This window comes from Carassius carassius, chromosome 4 (assembly GCF_963082965.1).
Source record: "Carassius carassius chromosome 4, fCarCar2.1, whole genome shotgun sequence".
NCBI classification, from domain to species: Eukaryota; Metazoa; Chordata; class Actinopteri; order Cypriniformes; family Cyprinidae; genus Carassius; species Carassius carassius.
Window position 1 is genome coordinate 21,839,483 of NC_081758.1, and position 25,636 is coordinate 21,865,118.

Here is a 25,636-nt window from a genome sequence, read left to right on the forward strand (position 1 = left end):
AGTATTTCTCATGTCTCAAATTATCAAGTTACAAATTTCTAGTTATCTGTAAAGGGAATGGTAGGACCATTTGATAAAGATCTGTTTATTGGATCACCGCAACAGCCCCAAACTGCATTAAATCTGATTTATTAAAAATAAAAATAATTTTGACACTTGGAAATAAATTTGAAATGTATCTGTTTTTTTTCACCCCAGTAATATGGCTTCAGTATGAGCAGTTAGGTCGGATTTGATGTGTTTTTGATGTTATTTGAATGCAGGGAATTGGAGATTATGGAAAAATTGTTGAGACTGTTGAGAAAAAAACTAACTATCTAGTCAAAATATGTCTGGCTTAATATCAACCTCTTGTATATAAAATGCTGTTGATCTGGATATCAGAATATTTGCAGTCAAATCTCAGCCGCACAACTATGTTTCAGAACAACTATGTTGTTTAATAAAATCAGACGAGGCATTGCACAGATATTTTTTTCACGTCGTCTGCTACATAATGAAACAATACAGCTGGGAGCACCTTAATGTAATAAGGAATTTTTAGTGTCCTTAGAGTCTTTAAGCTGGAAAAAGGAGGAAAAACAGGATATGAATAGGTCAAGTGGAAAACCCTCATCCCCGAAGTGATTTAACATAGCCCAGTGCAAACACGGGAAGCACAACCATGAATATTTAATGACTACTCTATTCCAAAAACTTTTTTTTTCACTATTAATGCAAACTGAGAGATGTGTAATATCATCAAAATTCTGCAAGGTTTGTTTATTAATAATACTATCTGAATTGATCCTCGATAAGAAATACCACTGTGTATACACCCATTCAAATAACAAGATGATTTGCTACTGAGGGTGTATTGTTTACTCTAGATAAATGAGACATAACTCCTTATATTTTCCCTCTTTGGCAAGAAATTTCTCCACCTGGTGAGTGAGATAGCACATTTGGACTGCTGCGTCAAAATTACAACCATTACTATCTTAATTGTGTCCATGGGGAATCAAAGGAATTAAAGTGTGGCTCAAGTTTGGCATTGCATAATTCTTCGCTACACAGCCATTTGCAGCAGCACACTGAGGGAGCATGTCGGCGCCCTGCAGATTCAATCCTCCCACTAACTTTCTGTCCTGCTGTGTTGCATGCAGGTAAGGGCAATCATGTAAGAGATAATGTACCACTTATTATATGACTATACACCAAATAAATAATTGGGCATGGACTTCTTGATTGAGTTTACCTGTGTTTTATCTTAAAGCATTCACAAAGAAAAAAAAAGTCCCACAGTGCAACAAAATTACACAGATTTTAAAACTTAATAAGTTGGTACCAAATTCATAGAAATCATGTCTACTGTGTAATACGTCAAAGTAGTGCTGGTTTCTTTATAATGCGTGTCTATCCACTGGCATAGAGTGAGGCAATCAGATCTGGCATTTTTTAATGTATTCTTATGGGAGCAAAGCTACATGCTCACCGTGGGGGATTGTGGTATTGATATTTGTGTGTACAATGCAAAGCCTCCATTCAATGCCACAAAACGCTACAATACCTCTGCTTTGGTGTATGTCTGTACTGAGTATGGGGTTTTTTTCAGCACATGGCCAATAAAATCATCATATATAGAATTATAGTTGGAAACATGCAACTTTTTAAGTTTAGTATATTAAAGGGTTAGTTCACCCAAAAATGAAAATTAGCCCATAAATTACTCACCCTCAAGTCATCCTTGGTGTATATAAATTTCTTCTTTCAGATGAATTCAGTCGGAGTTATATTAAAAATGGTCTTGGATCTTTAAAGCTATTCCATGCCTCTCAGCGGGTGTTGCATGCAGCAGTGCAACAGAAGTTAAATAAAAATCGCCAATCCCTAAAAAAAAACGTGTCTCACATGGCTCCAGTGGGTGAACAAGGCCTGTGAAAAGTAATTATTATGTTTTAAATATGGATATTTTTCTTACAAAATTAAAATTATCAATTCACTACAGAACTACAATTCACTATAGAAGGCCCCTGGAGCCATGTGAGAATTTTTATTTAACTTCTTTCCGACTGATGCACTGCAACACCCGCTGAGTGCCATTAAACAGCTTGAAAGATCAAAGACAATATTTAATATAACTCTGACTGGATTCGCCTGAAAGAAGAAAGTCATATACACCTAGGATGACTTGAGGGTGAGTAATATATGGGCTTATTTTCATTTTTGGGTGAACTAACCCTTTAATGGTGATTATATTGGTCTAAAAACTTACCATGTCAAGAAAATATGATCATATTACCCCAATTTTACAGTCTCTGCACTGGCTACCTATTAAATTCTGTATCAGTTAAAAAATATTACTTCTCACCTATAAGGTCACAAAACGCTGGACTTTTGGTAGTTTCTTGGATAGCAAGGTCCACTAAAGGAGGTAGAGCTTTTTCGCATTTGGCTCCCAAACTCTGGAATAGCCTTCATGATAATGTTCGGGGTTCAGACACACTCTCTCGGTTTAAATCTAGATTAAAAACACATCTCTTTCAGCAAGCATTCAAATAATGCATCTCATAATCTTGGACTGGAGTTATATCTGATCAAATGCACATTATTATTCTTTAGCTTGGGTTAAACAAATTAATTTTACTTGGTTGGAACAGCAGCTACGCTAATTATATCTCTATTTGTTTCTCTGTTTTTGCCACGGGATTTACACAAGCTCCAGTCTGGATCTAGAACACCTGAAAAGAGATGATGTAACCCCCTCAGAGGACCTCAGATGATGCTAACCCTGAAACAACATACAAAAGTTATAAGTTTAAATGCATCATATAATAATTGCTGTTAATAGTGTTCATCATCTGTTTGATTACATTTTTAATTGATTTTTTTCATACATTTCTTCCACATGCACATATCTGACAGTCACTACTGATAAGCTACTACTAAATATTGTAGAAACCTAATTTTCTGTAAAGTTGCTTTGCAATGATTTTTATCGTAAAAAGCACTATACAAATAAACTTGAATTGAATTGAAAACTGAAAGCAACGAATGGTCGTCATGGGGGACATCAAATACTATGTCTATAATATTTCAGCTGGATGTTACAGTTGACCAGAACTGAGTATTCCAGAGAGCCGTGTGGTAATGGCTGACACATTCTGATACCCTTAGGCACATTTAAACACCACTGACTACCCAAACAACTCATCTGAGGGTGAAACTAAATCCTGGCAAACAACACTCCTGTGAATAATAACTGTTGGTTCAGACCGGGCAGATGCACGAAGCGACATGGACCGTCAGGTCAAGGGTACCTCCAGCTAACATCAGGGACATTCTGCTCAGCGGGGTCCCACAGCCAGCATGAGGTTATCAACAAGCCCACAACATTCTTCACTGTTCTCTAGCAAACACGAGCAGCCATGTCTGCGTCTAAGCTCCGTGCTAACAATGAATCAACCGATATGAAATATACTTTAGCATGTGTTCCACTCAAAATACTGCCAAAAGCACTTTGATCAGGAAACAATAAGATACACTTGAGTCAGATTTTTTTATTTTACAGCTAACAATACTACACTAAAAGCTTATTTTTCTTATACTACAGACGTTTTTTTTTGTCATACAAAACTATGAGTAACAACCGATCTGTAAGTACTTTCATGTGAGTAATTTACTAAAATATTTACTAAGGAATACATTTGGTGTTGCATGAGTCAGATATTCAGTTGATGAACTAAGATAGAATTTATGAGAAGAGTTCTGTGTGTATTTTTCTTTGAATCCGAAAGCTGTAGAGGAAAGTGTGATCAAATGGAATCTTGCATGAGCTGGGACTTCTGGATGTCTGTTTTATCATTACAGTCAGCAAAGCAACATTTCATCTCATCCCCATGCTTGATTCATTGGCCACCTTTGGGGTTATACTCATTAATCATGAATGAGGGTCTGTTTTGATCTATCTTCACTTCTGTGGCAGCTTCACCAATCTGACCTCACATGTAAGCAGAACTTATCCATGCCAAAGACAACTTCAACCATTATTAAACTGACACTCACTGGACATTCCATGGAACCAGCCAGGATACCAACACACTTTCTGCTTTCTCCTTCACCTTTTTAATTGTAGGCCTATGCTTAGTGCTATACACAGAATGACAGTACATTTTGGCAGAAATGCACCGCAGCGAGAACACTATAGCCAGGGTGAAGTCTAAGTGGACTTGTTTTTCTTCTGACGTGTTACAGAAGAATGATTTTATCCTTGTCAGAGGGTCAAGAGTAGGGATGAGGTCTGGCCTATAAACTTCTTAATATCATTTGTCCATTGTAAAGATAATTCAACTGTAGACAAATTGGCAAGATCCTGTCATACTGTAGTTCACAGCCAAAGCGGGTTCCAGCCAATACGTATCATCCCTGTCACGGACAGGAAACTCAAGGCGCCCCATAATCAATATGCATTTCACATCTCAATGGAAGAACAAATTCCTTCCATGAAACAGTATCCATTATATTAGCCACCATGGAGTAAAACAACAGAGGCGGGGACATCCATCAAAACTGGGCTGAAAGGGTTTCCTCATGCGTTATTCTCTCCTGTAAAACCCTCGCCGGTTTGATATTAGCTCAAAGATGAGCTACACGCCCCAGCATATTCCCATGTCCAGATGTAAACATAACCTGAAACTTCAAGTGCTGAAATATGCAATGCAATACTCAATGACACGAGCAGGAGTCCAAGAACCACAGACACCAATGTTTGATCGCCAGGCTCACAGCAGACCCTTCAAATGGAAGCAGATGTCTGACTTTTGGAGCATCTGTGACCTAAACTGTTCCAAAACTAGTAAACTAGTGCAACACACCCCCTCGTCTTCTCTTTCTCATGATGTTCTACATATTCCTCCATCCATTATAAAAGCATCAAAGTTCGGGTGACCATACGTCCTCTTTTTCCTGAACATGTCCTCTTTTTGGACCAAAAAAATGCACCTTACCAGGATTTCAAAATCACCCAAAATGTCTGAGATTAGGCTTTTATTTCACAAAATGATCAATGAAATACACACACACACCAAGATTGTCCCTTATCTTCCTTTTCTGAAGCTGGCAACCCTAGCCACGCCCCCAAACCCTGCACCCTTTTTTTAGAAACTAAAATATAGTCCCCCATAATCAAAGAGATGTACAGGAAATCTCAAGAAGGTGGATGTTGCATGGATGATTCAAAGAGCCTCCAGATATCGGGGACATTCCATCAATTCCTGTTTTGTGGACAGATGGTCGCCCTGTGTTTGTGCTTTCATTAAAAGGTTGACAGAACCAAAGTACAACTTGGAGCACATTCTGACTGAACAAATTAATTTGATTCATCATGACATCCACATCACTCAGTTCAATGTGTTCATATGAAATATCCAACACACACTGATAGGAAAGGAAATTCGCATGCGTTAACGGTGTTTGATGCACTGCCAAGACGCAAATTCACAAAAAACTAATTCCTTTCCTATCAACAACCAACATTTGATGAAAGGAAATTCACATTAGTAAGCCACAAACATGCCGACTGGTATTGGAATTGTCATATTGATAGAAAGGTTATAATGTAGAACTAAAGACCTAACATTTATAAAATGGAAATTTGTATTCTACAATGGTCAATCATTTTAAGAAGACATTTGTGTCATAGTTAAAAACATTAACAGGTTGATTTTGGTTTTATTGTCCAAAAACTAGCAGAAGAAATTTAATTTCAGCATTGGAGCATTGGTGCCACCTAGTGATACCTTTCTTTTTTTAATGATATTTGTATTTTTTTTAATTTATACAAATATTCAATTCAATTCTTTGAATTTGAATTGAAAAATACAAATATGAATGTGTATGGTCCATTTTAATGTATATAAAAAATTTAGTAAGACGACAATTAACTGATAATGAATATGAAATCTGATAAAGAAACACAAACAACAAACCAAACTCAGGCCTATCAACTCAAGGTTTAATTTTCTTTTGATCAGTTTTGCATGCTAACATTAGCTTTACACTAAAAGGTGTATGTAACATACTCAAGGCTTTAGAGATTGCTATTTCTTGATATTTCATAGTTCATGTGTCAGCGTTTGGTCACAGAATTGACGTTGGAGTGAAAAGCTGGTTCAGTCAGAACAGGAAAATAATTCCCTCTCAGGAACTAAAATGAACCTCTGTGGTTGCAAGTGATCTCCATAGTAACCACCACCACGAAGTGCAACAGAAAAAGAAAGATTCTTCTCTTAAGGCACAGCTTGACGTTCAAACCTTAGGATGCATTTGATTCTTAAGGAAGTCATAATATGAATACATCCACATTTTGAAGTGTGTGTGTATGTACCATTATTGCACTAAAGGTCTAATTTAGAAATGCTGTTCGGTCAACCAGTTCTAAAATACAGCTGATACTTAATATAAGAACATGTATAAACAATATAGAAGTAACACAATTTTATAAATATTTATTCACAGTATGAACCTCTGCTTGTACTATGGTTACCTCTTACAGAAACCACTCCAATAATGCTTGATTTGCACGCAACACCATAAACCATTTTGTCTGAAAGATGTGCTGGCAATAGAGTGGCTACCATGCTTCAAGAGTGATTTCATTTAGACAGCAAATGCAATTGATTCAAGATGGCTCTTCTGGACGATCAAGTGAAAGGGCTGTTTTTTATTCTGGAGTCTGGTCTATGTTTGAGTGAGCGTGTGGACCATTATAATTCCTGCTCCCACTCGAAGGCAAGCCAATTACACACAAGCACTCAGGACTGGACACAAGCAGCATCATAAAGTGCCAAACGCCTACATTTTAGGCCATGCGTTACTGCTTTGTTTTATTGTTGGGATCACAATAACTTTGAGATTAAAAATATGTACTTTATGTTATACGGAAAACTACAAATAAATCAAAACATGGTTAATATTTTTATACTCAATCAAAAAGACAGACTAAAGACTTCAAACCAAAAAAGCCTTTATTATGTAGGCAGAGTATGAGAACAATGCAGCTATTGTACTAATAAAATAGTCACACAGTCAGGACTCACTATTCATACACAACAACCAACAGCAGACATTTGGAAATTAACAATAACATAACTAAAGAAGTCTCTTCAAATTTAATAGCATACATATACGTACAAGTTGAAACAGGAAAGATTTTGTGGAAGTCCCCATGTACCAAAGAATGGAACTCTAAAAAGAACCAGACAACCATTCGCAGCACAAGGAGCTCTTACAATCTTCTAACTGCATCATCGATGTCCGACATTTGTTCTTTCAGCTGATTCCACTGCTCAGGATTCAATGAAATGCCTGAGGGGAAATCAATACAACTGATGAACTGGTGCACAATAATCAAAAGTAAGACACACAGGAACATTTTACCTATACTTAAAGATGTTTGTTACACTAAAAAAAATAATAATAATAAATAAATATATATATAAACAGCCCCCAGATTACCTTTTTTTCCAGGCTTCATCTCACCAGCTTGGTCCATCCAGTACTCTCGAATGTCAATCAAAACCTTGCCTTTAAAATCTCTGACGCTGACGTATCTCAGCTTTCCAATCTATCACATATCAGAACATGAATGAGCTACCAGGGACAGTAAATAATAGCTCTACGATCAATCATACTATACTTTAACACGGTCAAAAAACCTCACAAAACACTCAAAAATAGCAGAAATTGCTAGTTATAATGCGAAAGAATTTCAGAATCTTGCATATTCTTTATGCAATCTTTATGTGTATTCTGTAGCTCTAATGCAATTAAAAAACCACCAAGATATTATAGTGTTTTTCCCTTAAATAAACCAGAATAACAAGAACCCACTAAGAGACTTGTTACAGATAAATGCAAGCAAACGGCATAGTCCATGGGAAAAGTAAAATTGCACTACAGATTAATAATAATAATATATAAATTGGATTTTAATGCACTATTGCTCTTAGTAGAAGCTAATCTACAAGTAAGATTATTTAATGTTAAATCAATATTAAATGTCCATGCATTTATTTATTTATTTCGTAAGCAGTTCTATATGGGATAATTAACAGTCATTTTGTCATTTATAAACCCTGACAGTGCGGTACATGTTGAAAAACTCCACCTGGAACATGTTATCTTCATTGTTTCTGTCACTTTTAGCAGAGCCGCTCGGTTTGGAGGTCTCTCCACTTTTCTGTTTTTTAGCAGGCTTCTCAGGAGCACTGGCCTTCTTTCTTTTGGCCTTTGGTAGAAATAAGGAGACAAAAATAAACAAAACCTTTCAGTGCTGTAGCACGTCTTAGGATTAAATACGTACTTAAAAAAACAAAACAAAAAAAAACACTAAATATAGTAGACACTGCTAATTTCTAACATTTCAAGTTAAATAAAGTCAAGCAGCATAAACTTAGTTTTCCAATTGCAAAGGCTATATTAATTTTGATGCATTAATTTATAGATCAATATTATTCATACCTTTTTTTCTGTATCACTGTCTGAATCACTACCAGAAGAGGAAGACAGCACTTCTTTAGCCTTAGGCATCCTGCTGAACAAAAACAAGTACAATTTAATGGGAAATATGCTTCAACACTGCCCCCTCGAAGCCACTTATGGAACTTATTTTCAGTAGAGAACATACATTTGTTTTCCAGGAATATGCCCAGTTTAGCTCAGCATTATCAAATATATAACAGGGGGTCCCTGCTCAATCTCTATTTACCAAGGGGCCTTTGATGTGAAAACCTGTGCTATATACTAACTGCTAAACAGAATCTAAATAAACGGTCTTGAAGTTTTTTTTTTAAACAATGTATGTGTTAAATACATAAACACTACAAAAATTTAGTTTCTTAATAATAATAATAATAATAATAGAAGAAGAATCATATAAATATCAAATGATATATTCACTACATTAGCTACATGTGTCATCATTGCACAGGAGTCACACAATGTTGTTTCTAGACATTAACACTTAACCGATTCCTCAGAACAAATAGTTATCAATAGTAATAGTTTGCTTACTAACAAATATGAAGCATATTGTTATGGCTGGGGGAGAAAACATAAGTACAGACGCCCTGGGTGGTTATTTTAAGATTTTATTAATTTTCGAGACTTTCTCTGGAATAGATTCCAATTGTGAGATTCCCAGAAATTACTATAACCACTGAAATACTAGTTTATTTAAGAAGACACGTTGGATGCTCAAAAGTACTAAATTAAATCTGGTTAAAAACCTTGTACGCATATTTCCTAGACCTAATACGTTGTTTTTATTATTATTAATTTTTTTTTATCTAGCGTATTTGAATTTCACATTGATTTTTAAAATCTTCCAGCACCATCGCTTCCGCCGATCGAAAGCCTTCATCTTGGTCGAAAAGATCCATCAAACAAGAGACAGAGTTGAGGCGTTTTACCGATCAATAAGGACTTAGCTTTACCGATTTGCCTCTATATACGGGAATGGACGATTGTATAATAAACTGCTTAATTGGGTTTTTAAACCAAAACTAACTCGTGTAGATCAACGAGGCTGAGATCAGGGGCCTCAGCATCCCAAAACTAAGGTGGAAAATAGGCCCTGAATAACAGCCATTCATATTTTAAGCAGTTTTGTAAAACTTGTCTTTATATGACTCGACATGGCTGTGCACTTATTTAACAAGTGCGTGTCTAAAACAGACGGTTTACTCTTAGGTTAAGTATGAATTGAATAGGACTTACGTTGAAGGTTGTGCAGTGAGCTATAACAGACAGTCACGCTCAGCGGCGGGAAGTCGACGACAATATAACCAACCACGTGACTAATAACGTGTCAGAGGGCATTGTGGGAAATGTAGTTGTCTCGTCTTCAATGACAGCACTACGTAGATTGTAAACCACCACAGTAAAAACACGCCTGTTGTTTAACGTAGGGATGTTAATTAAACTTATATAAATATACATTATTTTTTATATGATTATAAAAGACTTGTTGGATGATGGTGGAAATTTTCTCCGGATTTTTGCCCTCCGTAGTTTTCGTGCAGTGTTTTTATCAACCCTATTTTAAAGTATCTTATCTCAGTCTCTTAAGACATGAAAAGAGTAGCTTAATTTTATCTTTCACCTTTTCACCGCAGTACTGTCATACAGACAGCACAGTTCATGACTATATATATCATATTGACATGTCTTATATCACTTCCGAATCAAAATTAGGGCCAAAACTACCTTAATTGTGTGTCTTTGGATTAAAAGTTGTACACAGCGACCTTGAAATGGATTTAAGAAAAACTACACTTCCCATTTCTCGCAAGGTTCAAACGCGCATGCGCGGTAAGCGCCAGATCCTGGCACGGCTTCTCATATAAAAAGGCAGGGTTACGAGTCACAGTTCGTAAGAGAATAGAGAAACCAATGATTCCCATATGTCCAGTATACTCCTTCACCTATGGTGAGTAAAATTGGGGTTTTAAAAGCACGCTGAGACAGCAGACGCGATTTAATCGAGAGAGGATGTGATTGAGACCGTGTTTTGGGTGTGCGGGGATCGCTCGGGCTCATCTCGTCGTCGTCTCTCCTGCGTGTTTTCCTCCTCCGCATGATTTGGCTCTTTATCATGGATGCCATTGCACACAGTCGTTTACCCATCGTGAACTTGTCTTTTTTTATTATTTTTTTCAGTGCCCAGCCGGCTAGGTGAAGATGTCAAAATGGCCACCGGCAACTACTTTGGATTTCCCCATGGTGCTGCGGCCCAGTACAGGTGAGGGCCGAGGTGTTTAGTGGGAGCTGCGGTGATGGTGCTGTTACAGTGGGGTTTGGCCCCCCTGCCTTTCTTGCTGGGTCCGGGTGGGGGTAGGGGAGAGAGGCTATATATTGGCTAAGCTTTAACGGCTGGAGTGGAAATGATGCATTATTGTTAACATGCTTTGTTAAATGCTTCTGTAAATATAGTGAGTAATGCATTGTGTTTATCTGTGTCTTATTTTATTTAGCTAGGGAGAGATATTGACAATTTCTTTTTATTGGTGTTTTGGGAGGGCTACTTGCGAATAAAATAAATCACTGGATAAGCCACAAATAAGAGGTTATTATACCGCTATTTGAATCAATTTTTACTTGTATAAACATCCGGCGTGGTGACCGAGCACAGGTGCACCTTTTAAACCCGTGTGATCATAGCTGAAATAAATGGGTGCTTTAATATCTGTAAGTTTTGGGTTGACGTTATAACTAATGGCCAGGGTTTAATAAATATTGTTTACGTTAATATCAGACCGAGTTGCCTCGTAAACAGACACGACGCTTATCTCTGGTTTTATCGGTTTTTGTCTGCAACACGATAACGCAAGGTTTTTTTTATTAAAGATATTATTAACACTGTTGTGAACTCATTGTGATATTGACGTGTCTGTCTGGATAAACTGTGAATGTAGCCTCTGCAGCTAGAGTAAAGCGAGCAGACTGCAGCTGTCTTCTCTCTAGTCCTGCACCAGAGCGGATCTGCGCATGAGCGTCCAGCTCAACGATCTCCTTACACAAGCGCTTGAAGACGGAAACGCAAATAAAAACGAATGTACAGTGTCGCCCAACACCGTTTATAAAGTCATATTGACACTTTAGTTCGTTTAAAGTCAGATTTAAATTTCAGCGGAATAATTGACAAATTGTATGCATGTATGTGTGGGGAAGGGCGATGTCTTTCTTCACGAACGCCTTCAAGGACTCCTTGAATGTCACTATTGCTACACTTTTTAAAGGGGTTAATTTGGTCTAGGTTGACGTTCTAAAGTTATTAAGTTTCTTTTTAAGTAATCCTAATTTTCATGTTTGGGGATTTTGGCTTTATGTGCCATGCATTGAAAGAACGTGCCTCTGTTTATGAAAATAGCCCTGATGTTTAGTTTCTTTAAGCTGGATCATGTTTCTGGGCAGTTTTCCATCAGTTTAGTGTTCGCTGTTCCTGACAGGTTGTCAGCATTACAATGAGCTTGAACGTTTGGAAGTGTTTACATGGGTGGATAGCAGTAGTAGACTGAAGTTGTTGATTTATCTCAGCTAGACCGATGTTGGCCCATTTTCTGAAAGTGCACCTTTTAAATAAATGCGAGATGGATGCATTTGGTGTGGTTTATGTTGGTTGAAGCTCAAGATAGTTGTGATGCTTTGTCTGCCTCTTACCAAGAAAATGCTGTACTAATTCATTTAATCCGTAACTGATTAGAATTTCTTCCTTTACATGTATCTTCTCTGTCAAGCCAATGTATTTGGTGCATTAAATCCAGCAATCAGGAAAGACTAATATGATTTTATCTCCAAGATAATCTGTTATGGCGCGAGTTAGATGTTAACATGAATATCTTTAAATTACATTGAGGGTCATTACTGTTAAGTGCATCATCTACAGAATTGTCCTCCCTTTCAGTTTAGACAAATTACACTTTAAATTTTCTCTGTGTGTAAAAATGAGCAATCTAGCAGTATTGTTTGTTGGAGTTGATGCATGATGGCATTTTTATTTTAATTTTTAGGTTTTGGATTAGAATTTGTATGTTGTATCACATTTTTTGCTAACTTAGGCTATTTGCCTTTGTATGGGTCCAGTTGTTTTTTTATAAATAAGATGTCAGTGTCATCTAAGCCTCTCGACCTCTGTTCTGCAGTCAGCAGCCGACCGCTGGGGTAGCGTACACCCACCCCACTACAGTGGCCAGCTATACTGTGCATCAAGCACCTGTGGCGGCACACACGGTGGCGGCAGCCTACGCCCCTACAGCTGCCACGGTTGCTGTTGCTAGGCCTGCACCGGTTGCAGTAGCAGCAGCAGCTACTGCCGGTGCTTATGGAGGATACCAGCCAGCCCACGCTGCCACGGATTACGGGTATGCCCAGAGACAGCCGGAGGTACCCCCACCACCACCTCCTGTTACCTCACAAAACTACCAGGTAAAAGAATGGAGCAGACTTGCCATTTACATTAAACTGATCAAAATTCACCCTAATAACATCCAAAAGATTTAGTTTCTTCATTTAGTTATTCATCAAAGAATCCTGAAAAAAAATAAAATGAATAAAAACCACTGTTTTCAACATTGATGATGATGTTTCTTGCACTAAATAAAACTATTTCTTAAGGATCAAGTGACATTAAAGACTGGAGTAATGATGTTGAAAATTCAGCTTTGCCCTTACAGGAATAAAGCACATTTTAAAATGTTTCTGTTTTAATTTTTGTATAACACAAATGCAGGTTTGGTAAGCATTAAAGGCTTTTTTCCAAAAGTCTTACTGTCCTCAATTTTGTATATAGATGTATCTTTCTATGCTTTTGCATTATCAATTTTAAGAGTCGGATCCATGTCCGGTGTTTAAGGAAAGACACAAGCCTTCTGTTTACTGTTGCAGGACTCCTATTCATATGTGCGGTCCACAGCTCCGGCTGTAGCGTATGACAGTAAACAATACTACCAGCAACCTGTGGCTACACCTGCTGTGGCCGCTGCAGCAGCCCAGCCACAACCCACGGTGGCCGAATCCTACTATCAGACAGGTATGCTTGACACATCTTGCCATTTAAATGGGAAGAAATTCTCCAATAAATGACCAATGTATGAACATTTCCATAAAATTATCTAGTATTGCTTTTTATTACCAAATGTGAAAGGCCTTGGTTAACATTTGATTGAATTTTTTTTCCCAGTTCCAGTATTTTAAAGAAATGCAATTTGAGGGCACAGAATTAAATTAGTAATCCTCTACAGGTCACCCTTTAAATGGTTTGTAATGTTCAGTACAACTTTGTTTTACTCCTCCCATTAGCAGCTAAAACTGGATACAGCCAAGGTGCCACTCCATACACCCAGACCCAACAAACGCGTCAGGTTACAGCCATAAAGCCAGCCACCCCCAGACCTGCCACCTCAACCTTCTCCATTTACCCAGTGTCCTCCGCTGTACAGCCGGTCGCAGCTGCGGCGGCTGCCTCTGTAGTCCCGTCATACTCTCAGAGTCCCACCTACAGCACCAATGCAGTCACATACTCTGGTAAGAACAACATTTGCCGATGTTCTCAGTTGAATTCTCAAAACGCTGATGTGATACTGTGAAATGCACTCTGTGCCCCGGAGACACTAAGCTTTCATTTAAAGGTAGTTGAGTAGTGTGCTTGAGCAGAAATGGACTGAAGGCAAGTGAAATGTTTTATTCTAGTAATAATACTGAACCAAACCATTGAGCTTGGCATTGCTGTTGTCATGCTCTACCAGTTGAGCTACAGGAACTAGGCTTGAAGATTTACAGTGCAGTCCTGTCAGTCTCCATCTGTACTGTGGCCAATGATCGCTCATCTCTGTATATTCAGGAACTTCATACTCTGGCTATGAAGCTGCAGTGTATTCGGCTGCCTCCTCCTACTATCAGCAGCAGCAGCAGCAACAGCAGCAGAAACAGGCAGCCGTTGCCGCAGCAGCCACTGCTGCATGGACTGGCAGCACTTTTACCAAGAAAACTCCCCTGCAGAACAAAACACTCAAACCTAAACAGCCTCCTAAACCACCACAGATACACTACTGTGACGTCTGCAAGATCAGCTGTGCTGGACCCCAGGTATTTTATTTGAATGTATTTATTGCTGTTTGTGTATTATGTGTAACTGATGGCCCATACACTAGTGTTTACCTGATACTCATAACAAATGGTTAGGTGAACTTGCATGGCTTGTTGCACACATCTTATCACATTTTATTTCAGACCTATAAGGAGCATCTGGAGGGTCAGAAGCACAAAAAGAAGGAAGCTGCACTGAAAGTGTCACAGAGCAGCAGTGGCAGCAGTGGAGGCGGGAGCTCCACCCGCGGCACACAGAATCAGCTACGCTGTGAGCTCTGTGACGTCTCCTGTACTGGAGCCGATGCCTACGCTGCACACATCAGAGGAGCCAAACACCAGAAGGTACATGAGTCGCTCTCTGATCTCGGCGAATAATAATCTGCCTTCAGCAGCACCATTTTTGAATGGGTATGATTCTGGCTCTTCGTTGTAGAGAGGGCCTCTTAGGTGCTGTTCTGATATGCAGCAGAAAGTTGTTTGAAGATATATGGATGCCATACCGTTACAACTTGCAATTACATAAGTCAAAATGTGATCTTCATAATAGTGGGTAAGATGTAGATCACATGTGCATCATTGTGTTCTTTTCCTGTAGGTTGTGAAATTGCATACCAAACTAGGAAAGCCGATACCATCCGCAGAGCCTAGTGTTGTTTCCCAGTCCTCCACCTCCAGTACAGCGGCTCCCAATAAATCTGCCAGCTCCAACATCAACAGCTCCACAAGCACATCGTCCAACCTCTCTGCTTCCTCTGTTTCTGCCTCTTACTTAAAATCTGGCAGCATGGTCAACAACACGGCAGCTTCAGCTTTACAGGGCAAGAGCCCAGTGCCCAACAGTGTCTCTGTCAACAGCTCCTCTGTCAAGAAGGTCAACACACCCAAGATCAACTTTGTTGGTATGTCTTGCTGAATCAATGTTATTTGTTCTCGGACCGATCCTGTAAAACATTTTCATTTTATTACAAATTTTTCCTTTTTTTAAAATTTAGTATAACACTGTACAATATTTGCTTTGCGTGAATAAAACAGGTGGAAACAAGTTGCAGACCACTGCTGTTAAAAATGAGGAATCCAAGATGGAGGCTGCTAAGGCGGCACAGTCCACGGTTTCTGCACCACCAGCGGACCTAAAGAATGAATTGTCTGAACCTCTGTCACCTCAGTCAGCACTTGCAGCCCTGCAGAGTGATGTTCAGCCAGTCGGACATGACTATGTTGAAGAGGTATGAGAAGACTTTATACAATTAGCCATTTTCAAACAAGTGCAAACAATAAAATGTGTTTCAGGTAAGGAATGATGAAGGAAAGGTGATCCGATTCCACTGCAAACTGTGTGAATGCAGTTTCAATGACCCGAATGCCAAAGAAATGCATTTGAAAGGAAGGAGACATCGACTGCAGTATAAGGTTAGTAGGTGATTGTTGTTTGCGGTGGTTCTTTTATGATAAATGCAGAAGAATCAAAATCGTTGTTCTATTATGTCAGTGTTGCTGATTGTATTTTCTGCCATTTGTAGAAAAAGGTGAACCCAGATCTCCAGGTTGAAGTGAAACCTAGCATCCGAGCCAGGAAGATCCAAGAGGAAAAGATGAGGAAGCAGATGCAAAAGGAAGAGTATTGGAGAAGACGTGAAGAAGAGGAGCGCTGGAGGATGGAGATGAGGTGTGACGCTTTTCTCCACCAATATATCATTATCTACACACGAGTATTTTGAGGTCCTATATATTGTGATTTGTTTTCAGGCGCTATGAAGAGGACATGTATTGGCGACGTATGGAGGAAGATCAGCACCACTGGGATGAAAGGCGCAGAATGCCTGATGGTGGTTATCCACAGGGTCCACCTGGTCCTCCTGGTCTGCTTGGAGTGAGGCCTGGGATGCCAATACCTCAACCACAAGGACCAGTGGTGAGTCCTGAGTACTACTACTGTGAAAACGGCTGAATTTGACAAAATATGCTATTTGTGTTTGAGGTACACCTACCCATTTTAAAAACTAGCAAGATATTTATTGAAAAATAAGGGTGCTTTAAATTGATTGAAAAAAAAGAAAAGAAAGTGAGAGAGACTAGTTAAAAAAAAAGAAATTAACTTTCTATTCCTCAAAGAATCATAGGAATAAACTATCACAATTTGGTTTCCAAAATAATATTTAACAGCACAGCAGTTTTTAACATGATGATGATGATAAGATTTTGAGCACAAAATCAGCATATTGTGACACTGAAGACTGGAATAATGGCTGCTGAAAATGACAGGAGTTACATTAATGGCTCCTTGTACTGGATTTTTTTATTTATAACAATACATTAAAATAGTTCTTTATTTTTGTAATGGTTCACAACATTGCCGTTTTTACTAAATTTTTGATCAACTAAGAGCGTGAGCTCTTTGAAAAGACTTTGACTAGTTAGTAAATAAGTTATGGTGTGTTTTTGGAAAGAATTGATAATGAAGGTCTACACAGATTTTACTTTATTTTGAGTTATTAGTAAATAAGTGAAATTGTTAAATGAAATTTAGTTGTATTGCACAACAGTATGATTAGATGCTTTTGCAAAAAAAATGACAATGACAGACATATGCAAGAATTTGTTTTGAGAATGGTCCGTTCTCACTTCCATATCAACTACTAAATTGTGTTCATCACAACTGGTTCATAACATCTAGTTTTTGTTGCAGCCTCCACGTCGCCCTGATTCCTCAGATGATCGTTATGTGATGACCAAACATGCAGCTATTTACCCTTCAGAGGATGAGCTCCAGGCCATCCAAAAGATCGTATCAATCACTGAGCGAGCACTTAAGCTTGTCTCCGACATCATCACAGACCAAGATGCAAGTGAGAAGGGCAAAGAAGAGGACAAAGAAAAGAAAGAGCCTCCCAAAGACAGGTGGGAGAAGAGCGCACTAATGTTTCTTAAAGCAGAGAGAAAGAAAAGGGCAAAGCAATACATGATCCCTTGTGCATTGCAGAGTGCTGAAAGGCGTGATGCGAGTAGGCGTTCTCGCCAAAGGGCTGCTTCTGCGAGGAGACAAAAATGTCAACCTAGTCCTCCTCTGTTCTGAGAAGCCAACCAAGAGTCTGCTAACACGAATTGTGGAACATCTCCCCAAACAGCTTACGGTACTGGCTCAATACAGTGAAAACTGCTATAATATTATATCAGCACACAGATTTTCCTTTTAAATTTTTTTTTTTTTTTTTTTTCTTTTCATCAGTGTTTTTTACAATCTTGCTCTGGGAGTAAAGCTGTCCTGCAGCGTATAGACCCAACTCTAAATAGAACATACCTGAACTAGATTGTTAGTGATTGTAAACTATCAGAAAGGTGTGTTGGGGCAGATTGGAGCTAAACTTTTTCCAAGACATTAGCCCTCCAGGAACAGGACTTGACACCACTGCTTTACTGGGTGGTTCTTATTGTGAGTCAGGGTTTGCTGGATCTCAAGTAGAGGGTTGAAACTTTTTCTACTAACCCGTGTTTTTCAGATTGTAGCTCCGGAGAAATATGAGGTAAAAGGCTCCATCCAAGAGGCTGCTATTATCCTTGCCTCCTCCGCTGAGCCCAAGATGCAGGTGACCATCACCCTCACCTCGCCTGTCATCCGAGAGGAAAACACCAGGGATGGAGGTTGGAAAAGACATCGCTCAAATTAACCGACTACCTATCAGATTAATATTTCATGCTGATTTTGACAACCTAAAGAGCCCATCTGTTGGCACTGTGGAGATGGTGCTACAAGTTAATGATATCAGAATTGTTTTTAGCTTTTGACTTGAGAGCATTTATTTTGAGAAAATATGAACGCGGAACAAATTAAACCTGGTGTGTGATTAAGCTTGGCCTTACATGATAATTGACCTACACGTTTTACTTTTGAAAGTTACGCAACTGAGGTAAAGTGCCTCTTTCTAGCCTTATTACAGACTTCATACGAAATAATTTGTGTAAATGTGTTAACACTGTAAAAGGGTTGAAGCCTGTTCAAGTGGCTTTAAGTTGCTTTAGAGCCGAGTTCAACACTACCAGGTTTTATCCAACCATCTCCGATGGCAGCAGTGGTGCTCCGGGTCTTCTCTTTGTAACACTTCTCCAGTGCTCTTGAAGCTCTCCCCAAAACAAGCATGATAAGTGTTTGCATTATGTAAGTCTAGTTAGTCCTGGGTAAGATTCATTTTTGTTTCCTGTTTTCAAGGGGATTGTGTTCTCTGCAGAACCAAATAATATTATTCTTTCTCGGGGGGGGGGGGGGGGGGGTTATAGAGTTTGGTCAGGGGTATTATGTATTCCGTGCAAAAAAACCCAAACAAACTTATTTCCTGATGAGAAATTTTTGAGTTGGGTCGGACACATTAGGAGTAGTTGGAAGGCCTACCATGTCCCCACAGGAAACAAATCTTCTATTTGTCTGGTGGTGAGAAGGTCGACCATTCTGTGGTCCCCTGCTCCAAAATGAAAGTGCTCCCCTGAGAGAAGCAGTCGAATAGAGATTGACAGATGGTGAAATTTGGCATTCAAACAATGTTACTTTTAATTTCTTCAGTTGTAAAAATGCATTAAACAACAAAAAAGCCACATTTCCCCAAATAATAGAGTAAATGTATCAATAACCTGTTAGTCTTTTCATGCCTTTACAACAACGAGTTACAGTTGGTAAGAAGCTGCTGAAATGGTGGAATCTATAATGCAGGCTTTGCGGCAATGCCACCATTCCTGTTTGGCTCCTTAGGGGAGTATCAGTCAGCTTTTGGGAGGAAGGCTTTGATAGAGGAATCTTTGGTTGGACCTGGGGTTTACAGCCTGGAGTATACATTGAGATATGGGGCTTCTCCAAACACGATCATGACAGGTATGCATGCAGTGATATCCTCTTGCTGGGAGCTTCATATTTTCTTGCCAGCACGCATTGCTGCCTTCATGTATCCAAAGCTTTTCAAGTCCAGCCCAAAGCCTCCTAGCTTTTTCAGCAAATTGTCTCCCATCTGAGGCTACGTCTACCAGCTCCGGAAGGATTTTTGACCAAGGTCCCCCTCCTGAATACCTTCAAACACTTTGCCACACCTACCATTCCCATGCAACTGTATAGGGTCACTACAAATACTCTTTCAACCGTAAAAATTGCACGTCTCCCTTGATATCCCTATTTTAGATAATCATGATTTATGCATCTGGTACCATTTGCAGCTCCTCATTATCTTTCCAATGTTTCTGGATCATTGAGGATTTCTTTGAAACACAAAATAGTCTTAAGTATTTTCACTACATTTATTATCTCAAACTTGACTTATGTAGACATTGGAATCCACAATTTGTTTTTGCCCTAAGAAAAAGAATAGAATTTGTCCTCCAATGCTAAGAAGTGCAGGAATTGTACACTTTGAAAAGTATTACAATTCGATTTGTCGACATTACACATCATGACAAATACTAGAAAATTAGATTTTATTAGTTTTGAAAAATACAAATCTATTTGTTTTTTTGTTTTGTGTTTTTTTGCTAAACAACAAGATCAGTAATTGGCAAAATGGCGCAGTTTAAAAGTTTTCTGAACTAATGTGTTTGAATACCTGTGTGATATGAGGGATCTATATGGATTGTGATCGTACCACATCAGCTAAGATCGAAAACCAAAGTGAATATATATATATATATATATATATATATATATATATATATATATATATATATATACCATATAGTCTTATTCCAGACAATTTCAAATGGTGGATTGCAGAGCATTAATGCGACAGGCTGTAATGGATATAGTTTTTATCAAGACTAATTAGTAATTTTAAGCAGTGTCATGCTCACTATATGCAGAGTACCAAAAAATCACAAGTGCATTTCCAACTTCAATTATGATATTCTACATCACCATGCCATATTCTGTTTTTTTTTTTTTTTTTGTATGACAGACAAAGGCCTTTATTTTTAACTCTGGACTCATTCGTCCCTATCCCATTTCTCTCAGCAGAACACCACAGACTAAATAGAAGTGCACCAAATGGCAAGTGTAGCGGTTAAGATCTGAAATATTCTGCATATGGGGTGAAATGCGAGATGCATATATATATTTTGAAAGGGAGCTGTGATCAGGAAAAGACTGGTATGTGTGGCAATGTGTTCTTGGCAGTCTCTCTGACCTGGTCAAACACCCGTTCCTCATCCCCATTTGACAATTCGATCCATTTTTAGATGTAACCTCGAGTATGGTGAAAGACCCAGCGGACGTCTTGGACAGGCAAAAATGCCTTGACGCTCTGGCTGCCCTACGCCACGCTAAGTGGTTCCAGGTTCGGAACATCATTTTACTTTCTTCTTGTAGCCTTATGAGATGTATTCCTTTTATTTGTTCATTTAAGTTGTTTAGTCTTTTTGTTTTTAAATTTTAAACCTCAAAGTTGATGTTTGGGAGGAAAAAGTGATTCAAGGATGCAGTATATAATATGGAGATGATGGTAATTTTTGTTTTTGTTTTTTTGCATTCTGTTTTTGTATATATGAGCTAATCTGATCATAAAAAAAAATTAAGCATCCTTGCATACATATGATTTATTCATAAGTTTAGTTTAAATACATGGCATGTAAAATGATTCCATAAGGCTGCAGAATACCTTTGCATAAAGTCTCATCAATAAGAGCTTTCATGTTGAGCGTTTCTCGTTTTGTTTTTTGTTTTTCCTTTATTTTGTTAATATTTTTTTTTCTTCTTTGGGGATAGGGATTGAGAGGAAAGGAATATCTGATTGGTTTACTGTGTTGTTGGCATCTCTGCAAATACACAGGCAAAGTAAAGCAGATTTCCTTGACTGCTTCAGTTCCTATGCAATTACTCTTGCAAACTGATCTTTTGTAAAAATGAAATGTATGTTTGTGAAGTGTCTGACAACTGAGGTCAGGGTTTACAAGATAACCAGGGAGCCATTTCCAAGTGAATCTTGCAAACTTTGAACTCTTGTACTTATGGTGAGGTAAAATACTGCTGGAAATGGCAGCTTAAGAAAGCCAATTGGCCCAGCTATTTTTAAACCAATTATAAGCTTCCATTGTGAACAGTAGTGTTGCACCTCTTTCTGAACTCCGCCATGTATGACTGTATGTTTTAGCTCTTGTGCATTAACTACTCTTTACTTCACTGCACTGAAGGCTAGGGCTAATGGACTCCAGTCATGTGTGATTGTCATTCGAATACTGCGTGACCTTTGTCAGCGAGTACCCACCTGGTCTGCCTTTCCTAGCTGGGTGAGTAAAAAGACCAGTGACGAGCATCACGGTTATATATTAGAAGTATATAAAAATGTTAAATTGTTGTCAGGTCACATTAGATGGCATTAACACAATGCAGATCTGCAGATGGGTAGATTATTACCAAGCCCAATTTGGATGGTAATTATTTCTAATGGGGATGTAAACTATTTTCAGCATTTACAGGGGTTAGTGGTAGTTTAATTGGAGTCTGAATCCACTTCTCTAACTTTACCAGAAGAAATCAATTCAAAATTCACCTTTTTTAAATCCCTTTTGATCATTGACCCTTTTAACCCTTGCACTTTGCTGTAATTTGCATGCATATTTATTTCTGAAATGCTGGAAAGCATTTACAAGGACAATGTTTCATAACTGCTCCACCACAGAGACTGGGAGCTTTTTAGAACTAAAAGAAAAACAGCATGTGAACATTTGAAATGGGTCAATATTATGGCAGAAATGGGTGCACAGTATAATTTTAAAATATGTATTATATACATAAACCAAGCAGCTTTGTTTACCATATTTAAATAAGAGGTTGGATTAAAATGCAAAACCGAAAACCATTTCCATTTATAGTGCATGTGTTTTTCTAGATTTAAACGGTATATTTAAATAATAAAATAATAGTCATAGTCATGGTAAACTATCCTATTATTCCGAGCACATGACATTTTATTTACATCAGTTGACAATCACAGTTGTAGGATCACAGAACTTGCTTCTCCACTTTGAATAAATTGCTATCTGAATCTATGATTTTTATCACTGAGGTGCCATTTAAATTTGTAATTTTTTTTCAGATGTTCACATGAGTAGCAGTTACCATCTGAAAGGGCTGTGAATTGATCTCCTTTCTGATTTACTCCTGATTTAATTGTTAAGCTTGCTTCTCTATAACTTGTCAAATAGGCAATAAAATCTGACAAACAAAAGTATGAGGCCTTTTCTACAGTATTTTAGGGCTTTTTTTCACCATTTAAATTTTTCTCCTTTTCATACTGTCCTTGGTGTAGTTTAATTACTTCTAATTTAACTCTTTAGCTTCCTTAACACTGTTGTTTTAAAGCACAATCACCGTTTCAGTCCTGCTTAATTTCATAATCCATCAATATTGTTATAATAAGTAAACCGTTTAAAATGCCATCATGGCAGCAAGTGTTGTTTGACGCTGTAAATGAAGTTACTGTGTGTACTTTAAGGCTATGGAGCTGCTGGTGGAGAAGGCCATCAGCAGTGCCTCTGGACCAATGAGCCCAGGAGATGCTCTGCGTAGAGTCTTTGAGTGCATTTCCTCAGGCATTCTGCTGTCTGGTAAGATGGGGCGCTCTGATAATGTCTTAATACAATTCCCATAAACTGTGTCTTGATTCTGAGGTGTCTGTAGAACATACTGGCATAGTGGGGGAAAAAACTGAATTCCTAAATTTGACTGGGTTATGTTTAATTGGGGTTGGAACTGAAGTCTACGGAACGGTAGCTCTCCAGGAGCAGGGTTGGAGACCCCTTATCTAGATGCTCAATTTAACACCGTTTTCTGCTTTTCTGTGTAATGCAGGTGCTCCAGGATTGATAGACCCCTGTGAGAAGAATCCGACAGATACACTGGCTACCATGGAAGAGCAGCAGAGAGAGGACATCACGTCAAGCGCTCAGGTAATGTACAGTAACTGCTTGAGGAATGTTTGCAGTGATTCCATTTAAAAAATGGTTTCAAAAAATTGCATAATCATGCATTTCTCTTTTCTCTACAGTTTGCTTTGAGGCTGCTGGCGTTCCGTCAGATTAACAAGGTTCTTGGTATGGACCCCTTGCCCCAGATGAACTCGCGCTTCAATGTACGGAATAACCGCAAGAGGCGTCGCGACAACAGTGACGGGACTGATGGATTCGAAGCTGAAGGGAAGAAGGACAAGAAGGACTACGAGGGGTTCTAAAGTGCACCGCATTACAACTTGCCCTGCTTTCCCTGCACTCCTTTCAAATCCTGTTCAGTCTAATAATACAAAATGTTTTTCTGTTGACATCTGTGCATGCTGATTAATGTTTTTAAGATCTGTTAATGACCTATTGATGGCCATTTGGGGAAATACCTGGCTTCATGTCCATGACGCATAGACTGTGGTCCATCTCATTTATTTAGTCTGGTGTCTTGGCATAAAGATTTGAGATGTGCACAAACCAGGAGAAGTTAAGCCTAAAGTTCATGCTCCATTCAGCACATGTATGTAATCATTCACCATCTTCAGATCTCTTACGATCTTCAGACTATGCATTTGTAGAAGTCTGAGCTGTGTACTTGTGTCAGTATGGAACAGATTCTTTCTTTAAAATCCATCTTATCCTTCTAGTCTCCCATGGAAAGTAATTTTTGACATTGACTTTCTTTGCTTTGCAATAAATTGTTTAGGTATTTTTGAAACTTTTTGTTTAAAGACATTCCTCTTAAAACCACAAGATCGAAGCTAAAACGATTGATTAATGCGATAGTCCTGTTGTGATGAATGTGACAGACTGGACGTGGATTTATACAAGCATGTATTTTCCATTGCTAGTGCATTCTGAAGACTGGGTTTGCTTTTAACCATTTGTACATTTATGTCAATTAATATCCTTGAAACCTCTTCAGATCCTTGTTCCTTCTATATGCTTAATGCAAGTGATGTAAGGCTGTAAAGTGTGCTGATATTCACAGGCCTCTGTGGTGTAGCTGTATCACATTTCTGGAGACACTGACCATTGAAATCAGACCTGGGCAAAATACCGTAAAGCATCTATCAATTGTTTCTGTAAGTTTAATAAGGAATCTTGAGTTACCAGTCCATTTCACATCAGTTGTTCACACAAGGGAGTATTCAAACAGTAAACACTTGTTCTTTAAGGTCAAATCATTTTTTTGTTTGTTTTTGCTTTGGAAATAGTAATTGGCCCAGGTCTGCCTGTGTTTTGTGTTCATAATGTTGTAAACCCTAAATGTATCCTTAAATGTGATCAAATAACTGTATGATGATCTCTAATATATGATCATTTTAATAAGCCTGTATCTAATCTTGCAGTAGATCTTGAAAAACAAATGCCTGTATGGTTTTAAAGCACAGGAATGTGTTCTTTTGTTTTTATGGATTTTGTTTTACTGATTTATAGATGCATAGTTGCTAATTTTGGTTTCTGATTCAAGTTCGTTTAATATCGGTCAAAGAAGATGGGAGGGACACAAGTAAAATATCGGTGTTGTAACTGCAGATTAATGTAGGTTTACCCTTTGATGCTTGTCATTCGATGTCAAGGTACTACTGCATTACAATGCTTATAATAAATACATTTCCAGAATGATTTTTTTCTCCCTTTCACTCATTTTTACCTGCTTTATGTGAAGTGTAACTGAAATAAAGGTAAGAGTCCTATTCAGTCAGGAGATTTAATTTAATATTATCAAAGAGTATCTTTTGATATGTCAGTTTGTGTAATTCACTTATTAAAGGAGTCATATGATGTTGCTAAAACAACATTATTTTTTGTATTTGGTGTAATGAAATGTTTATGCGGTTTAAGTTTAAAAAACATTATTTTACACATGTACATTGTTTCTCCTCTATGCCCCACCTTTCTGAAATGCATCGATTTTTACAAAGCTCATCGTTCTGAAACGCAAGGTGTGCTCCGATTGGCCAGCTATCCAGTGTGTTGTGATCGGTCGAATACCTCAAGTATGTGATGGAAATGTTACGCCACTTACTACGCTGTGATGCCGTGT

The 25,636-nt window shown here is 38.2% G+C and overlaps 2 protein-coding genes across 5 annotated transcripts; one reads left to right on the forward strand and one right to left on the reverse strand.

Annotated features, from left to right (window-relative positions):
- Positions 1–6,988: 6,988 nt before the first annotated feature.
- sub1b (SUB1 regulator of transcription b) lies at positions 6,989–9,843 on the reverse strand. Of its 2 annotated transcripts, none has more exons than XM_059542076.1 (5): positions 9,757–9,843; positions 8,500–8,569; positions 8,147–8,266; positions 7,495–7,603; positions 6,989–7,344 (listed from the first exon to the last, which is right to left on the reverse strand). In XM_059542076.1, exons 2-5 carry the CDS (start codon positions 8,566–8,568, stop codon positions 7,265–7,267), a joined length of 378 nt encoding a protein of 125 aa, XP_059398059.1. In that variant the 5' UTR covers position 8,569; positions 9,757–9,843; the 3' UTR covers positions 6,989–7,264. The 2 variants fall into 2 exon arrangements, with proteins under 2 accessions (XP_059398059.1, XP_059398067.1); XM_059542084.1 differs by having other exon boundaries at positions 8,500–8,572; positions 9,757–9,838.
- Positions 9,844–10,337: 494 nt separating this feature from the next.
- Positions 10,338–25,215, forward strand: zfr (zinc finger RNA binding protein). Of its 3 annotated transcripts, none has more exons than XM_059547893.1 (20): positions 10,338–10,468; positions 10,699–10,780; positions 12,681–12,963; positions 13,423–13,567; positions 13,837–14,061; positions 14,378–14,622; positions 14,767–14,967; positions 15,221–15,524; positions 15,658–15,851; positions 15,916–16,035; positions 16,146–16,291; positions 16,372–16,537; positions 17,312–17,523; positions 17,606–17,756; positions 18,123–18,264; positions 20,830–20,927; positions 21,781–21,876; positions 23,085–23,196; positions 23,441–23,538; positions 23,637–25,215. In XM_059547893.1, exons 1-20 carry the CDS (start codon positions 10,432–10,434, stop codon positions 23,817–23,819), a joined length of 3,240 nt encoding a protein of 1,079 aa, XP_059403876.1. In that variant the 5' UTR covers positions 10,338–10,431; the 3' UTR covers positions 23,820–25,215. The 3 variants fall into 3 exon arrangements, with proteins under 3 accessions (XP_059403876.1, XP_059403877.1, XP_059403878.1); XM_059547894.1 differs by having other exon boundaries at positions 13,840–14,061; XM_059547895.1 differs by lacking the exons at positions 20,830–20,927; positions 23,085–23,196; positions 23,441–23,538; positions 23,637–25,215.
- Positions 25,216–25,636: the final 421 nt, after the last annotated feature.

Excerpts from the sequence above, each read along its gene's own strand:
- zfr (XM_059547893.1), top strand. The coding sequence starts at position 10,432 with ATGATTCCCATATGTCCAGTATACTCCTTCACCTATG. Across the intron at positions 14,062-14,377 it reads CAATGCAGTCACATACTCTG|GAACTTCATACTCTGGCTAT; the intron begins GTAAGAACAACA and ends CTGTATATTCAG. Across the intron at positions 16,036-16,145 it reads GACATCGACTGCAGTATAAG|AAAAAGGTGAACCCAGATCT; the intron begins GTTAGTAGGTGA and ends TGCCATTTGTAG.
- sub1b (XM_059542076.1), bottom strand. The coding sequence starts at position 8,568 with ATGCCTAAGGCTAAAGAAGTGCTGTCTTCCTCTTCTGGTAGTGATTCA. Across the intron at positions 7,604-8,146 it reads ATGAAGATAACATGTTCCAG|ATTGGAAAGCTGAGATACGT; the intron begins GTGGAGTTTTTC and ends GATATGTGATAG. Across the intron at positions 7,345-7,494 it reads GATGAAGCCTGGAAAAAAAG|GCATTTCATTGAATCCTGAG; the intron begins GTAATCTGGGGG and ends ATTTCCCCTCAG.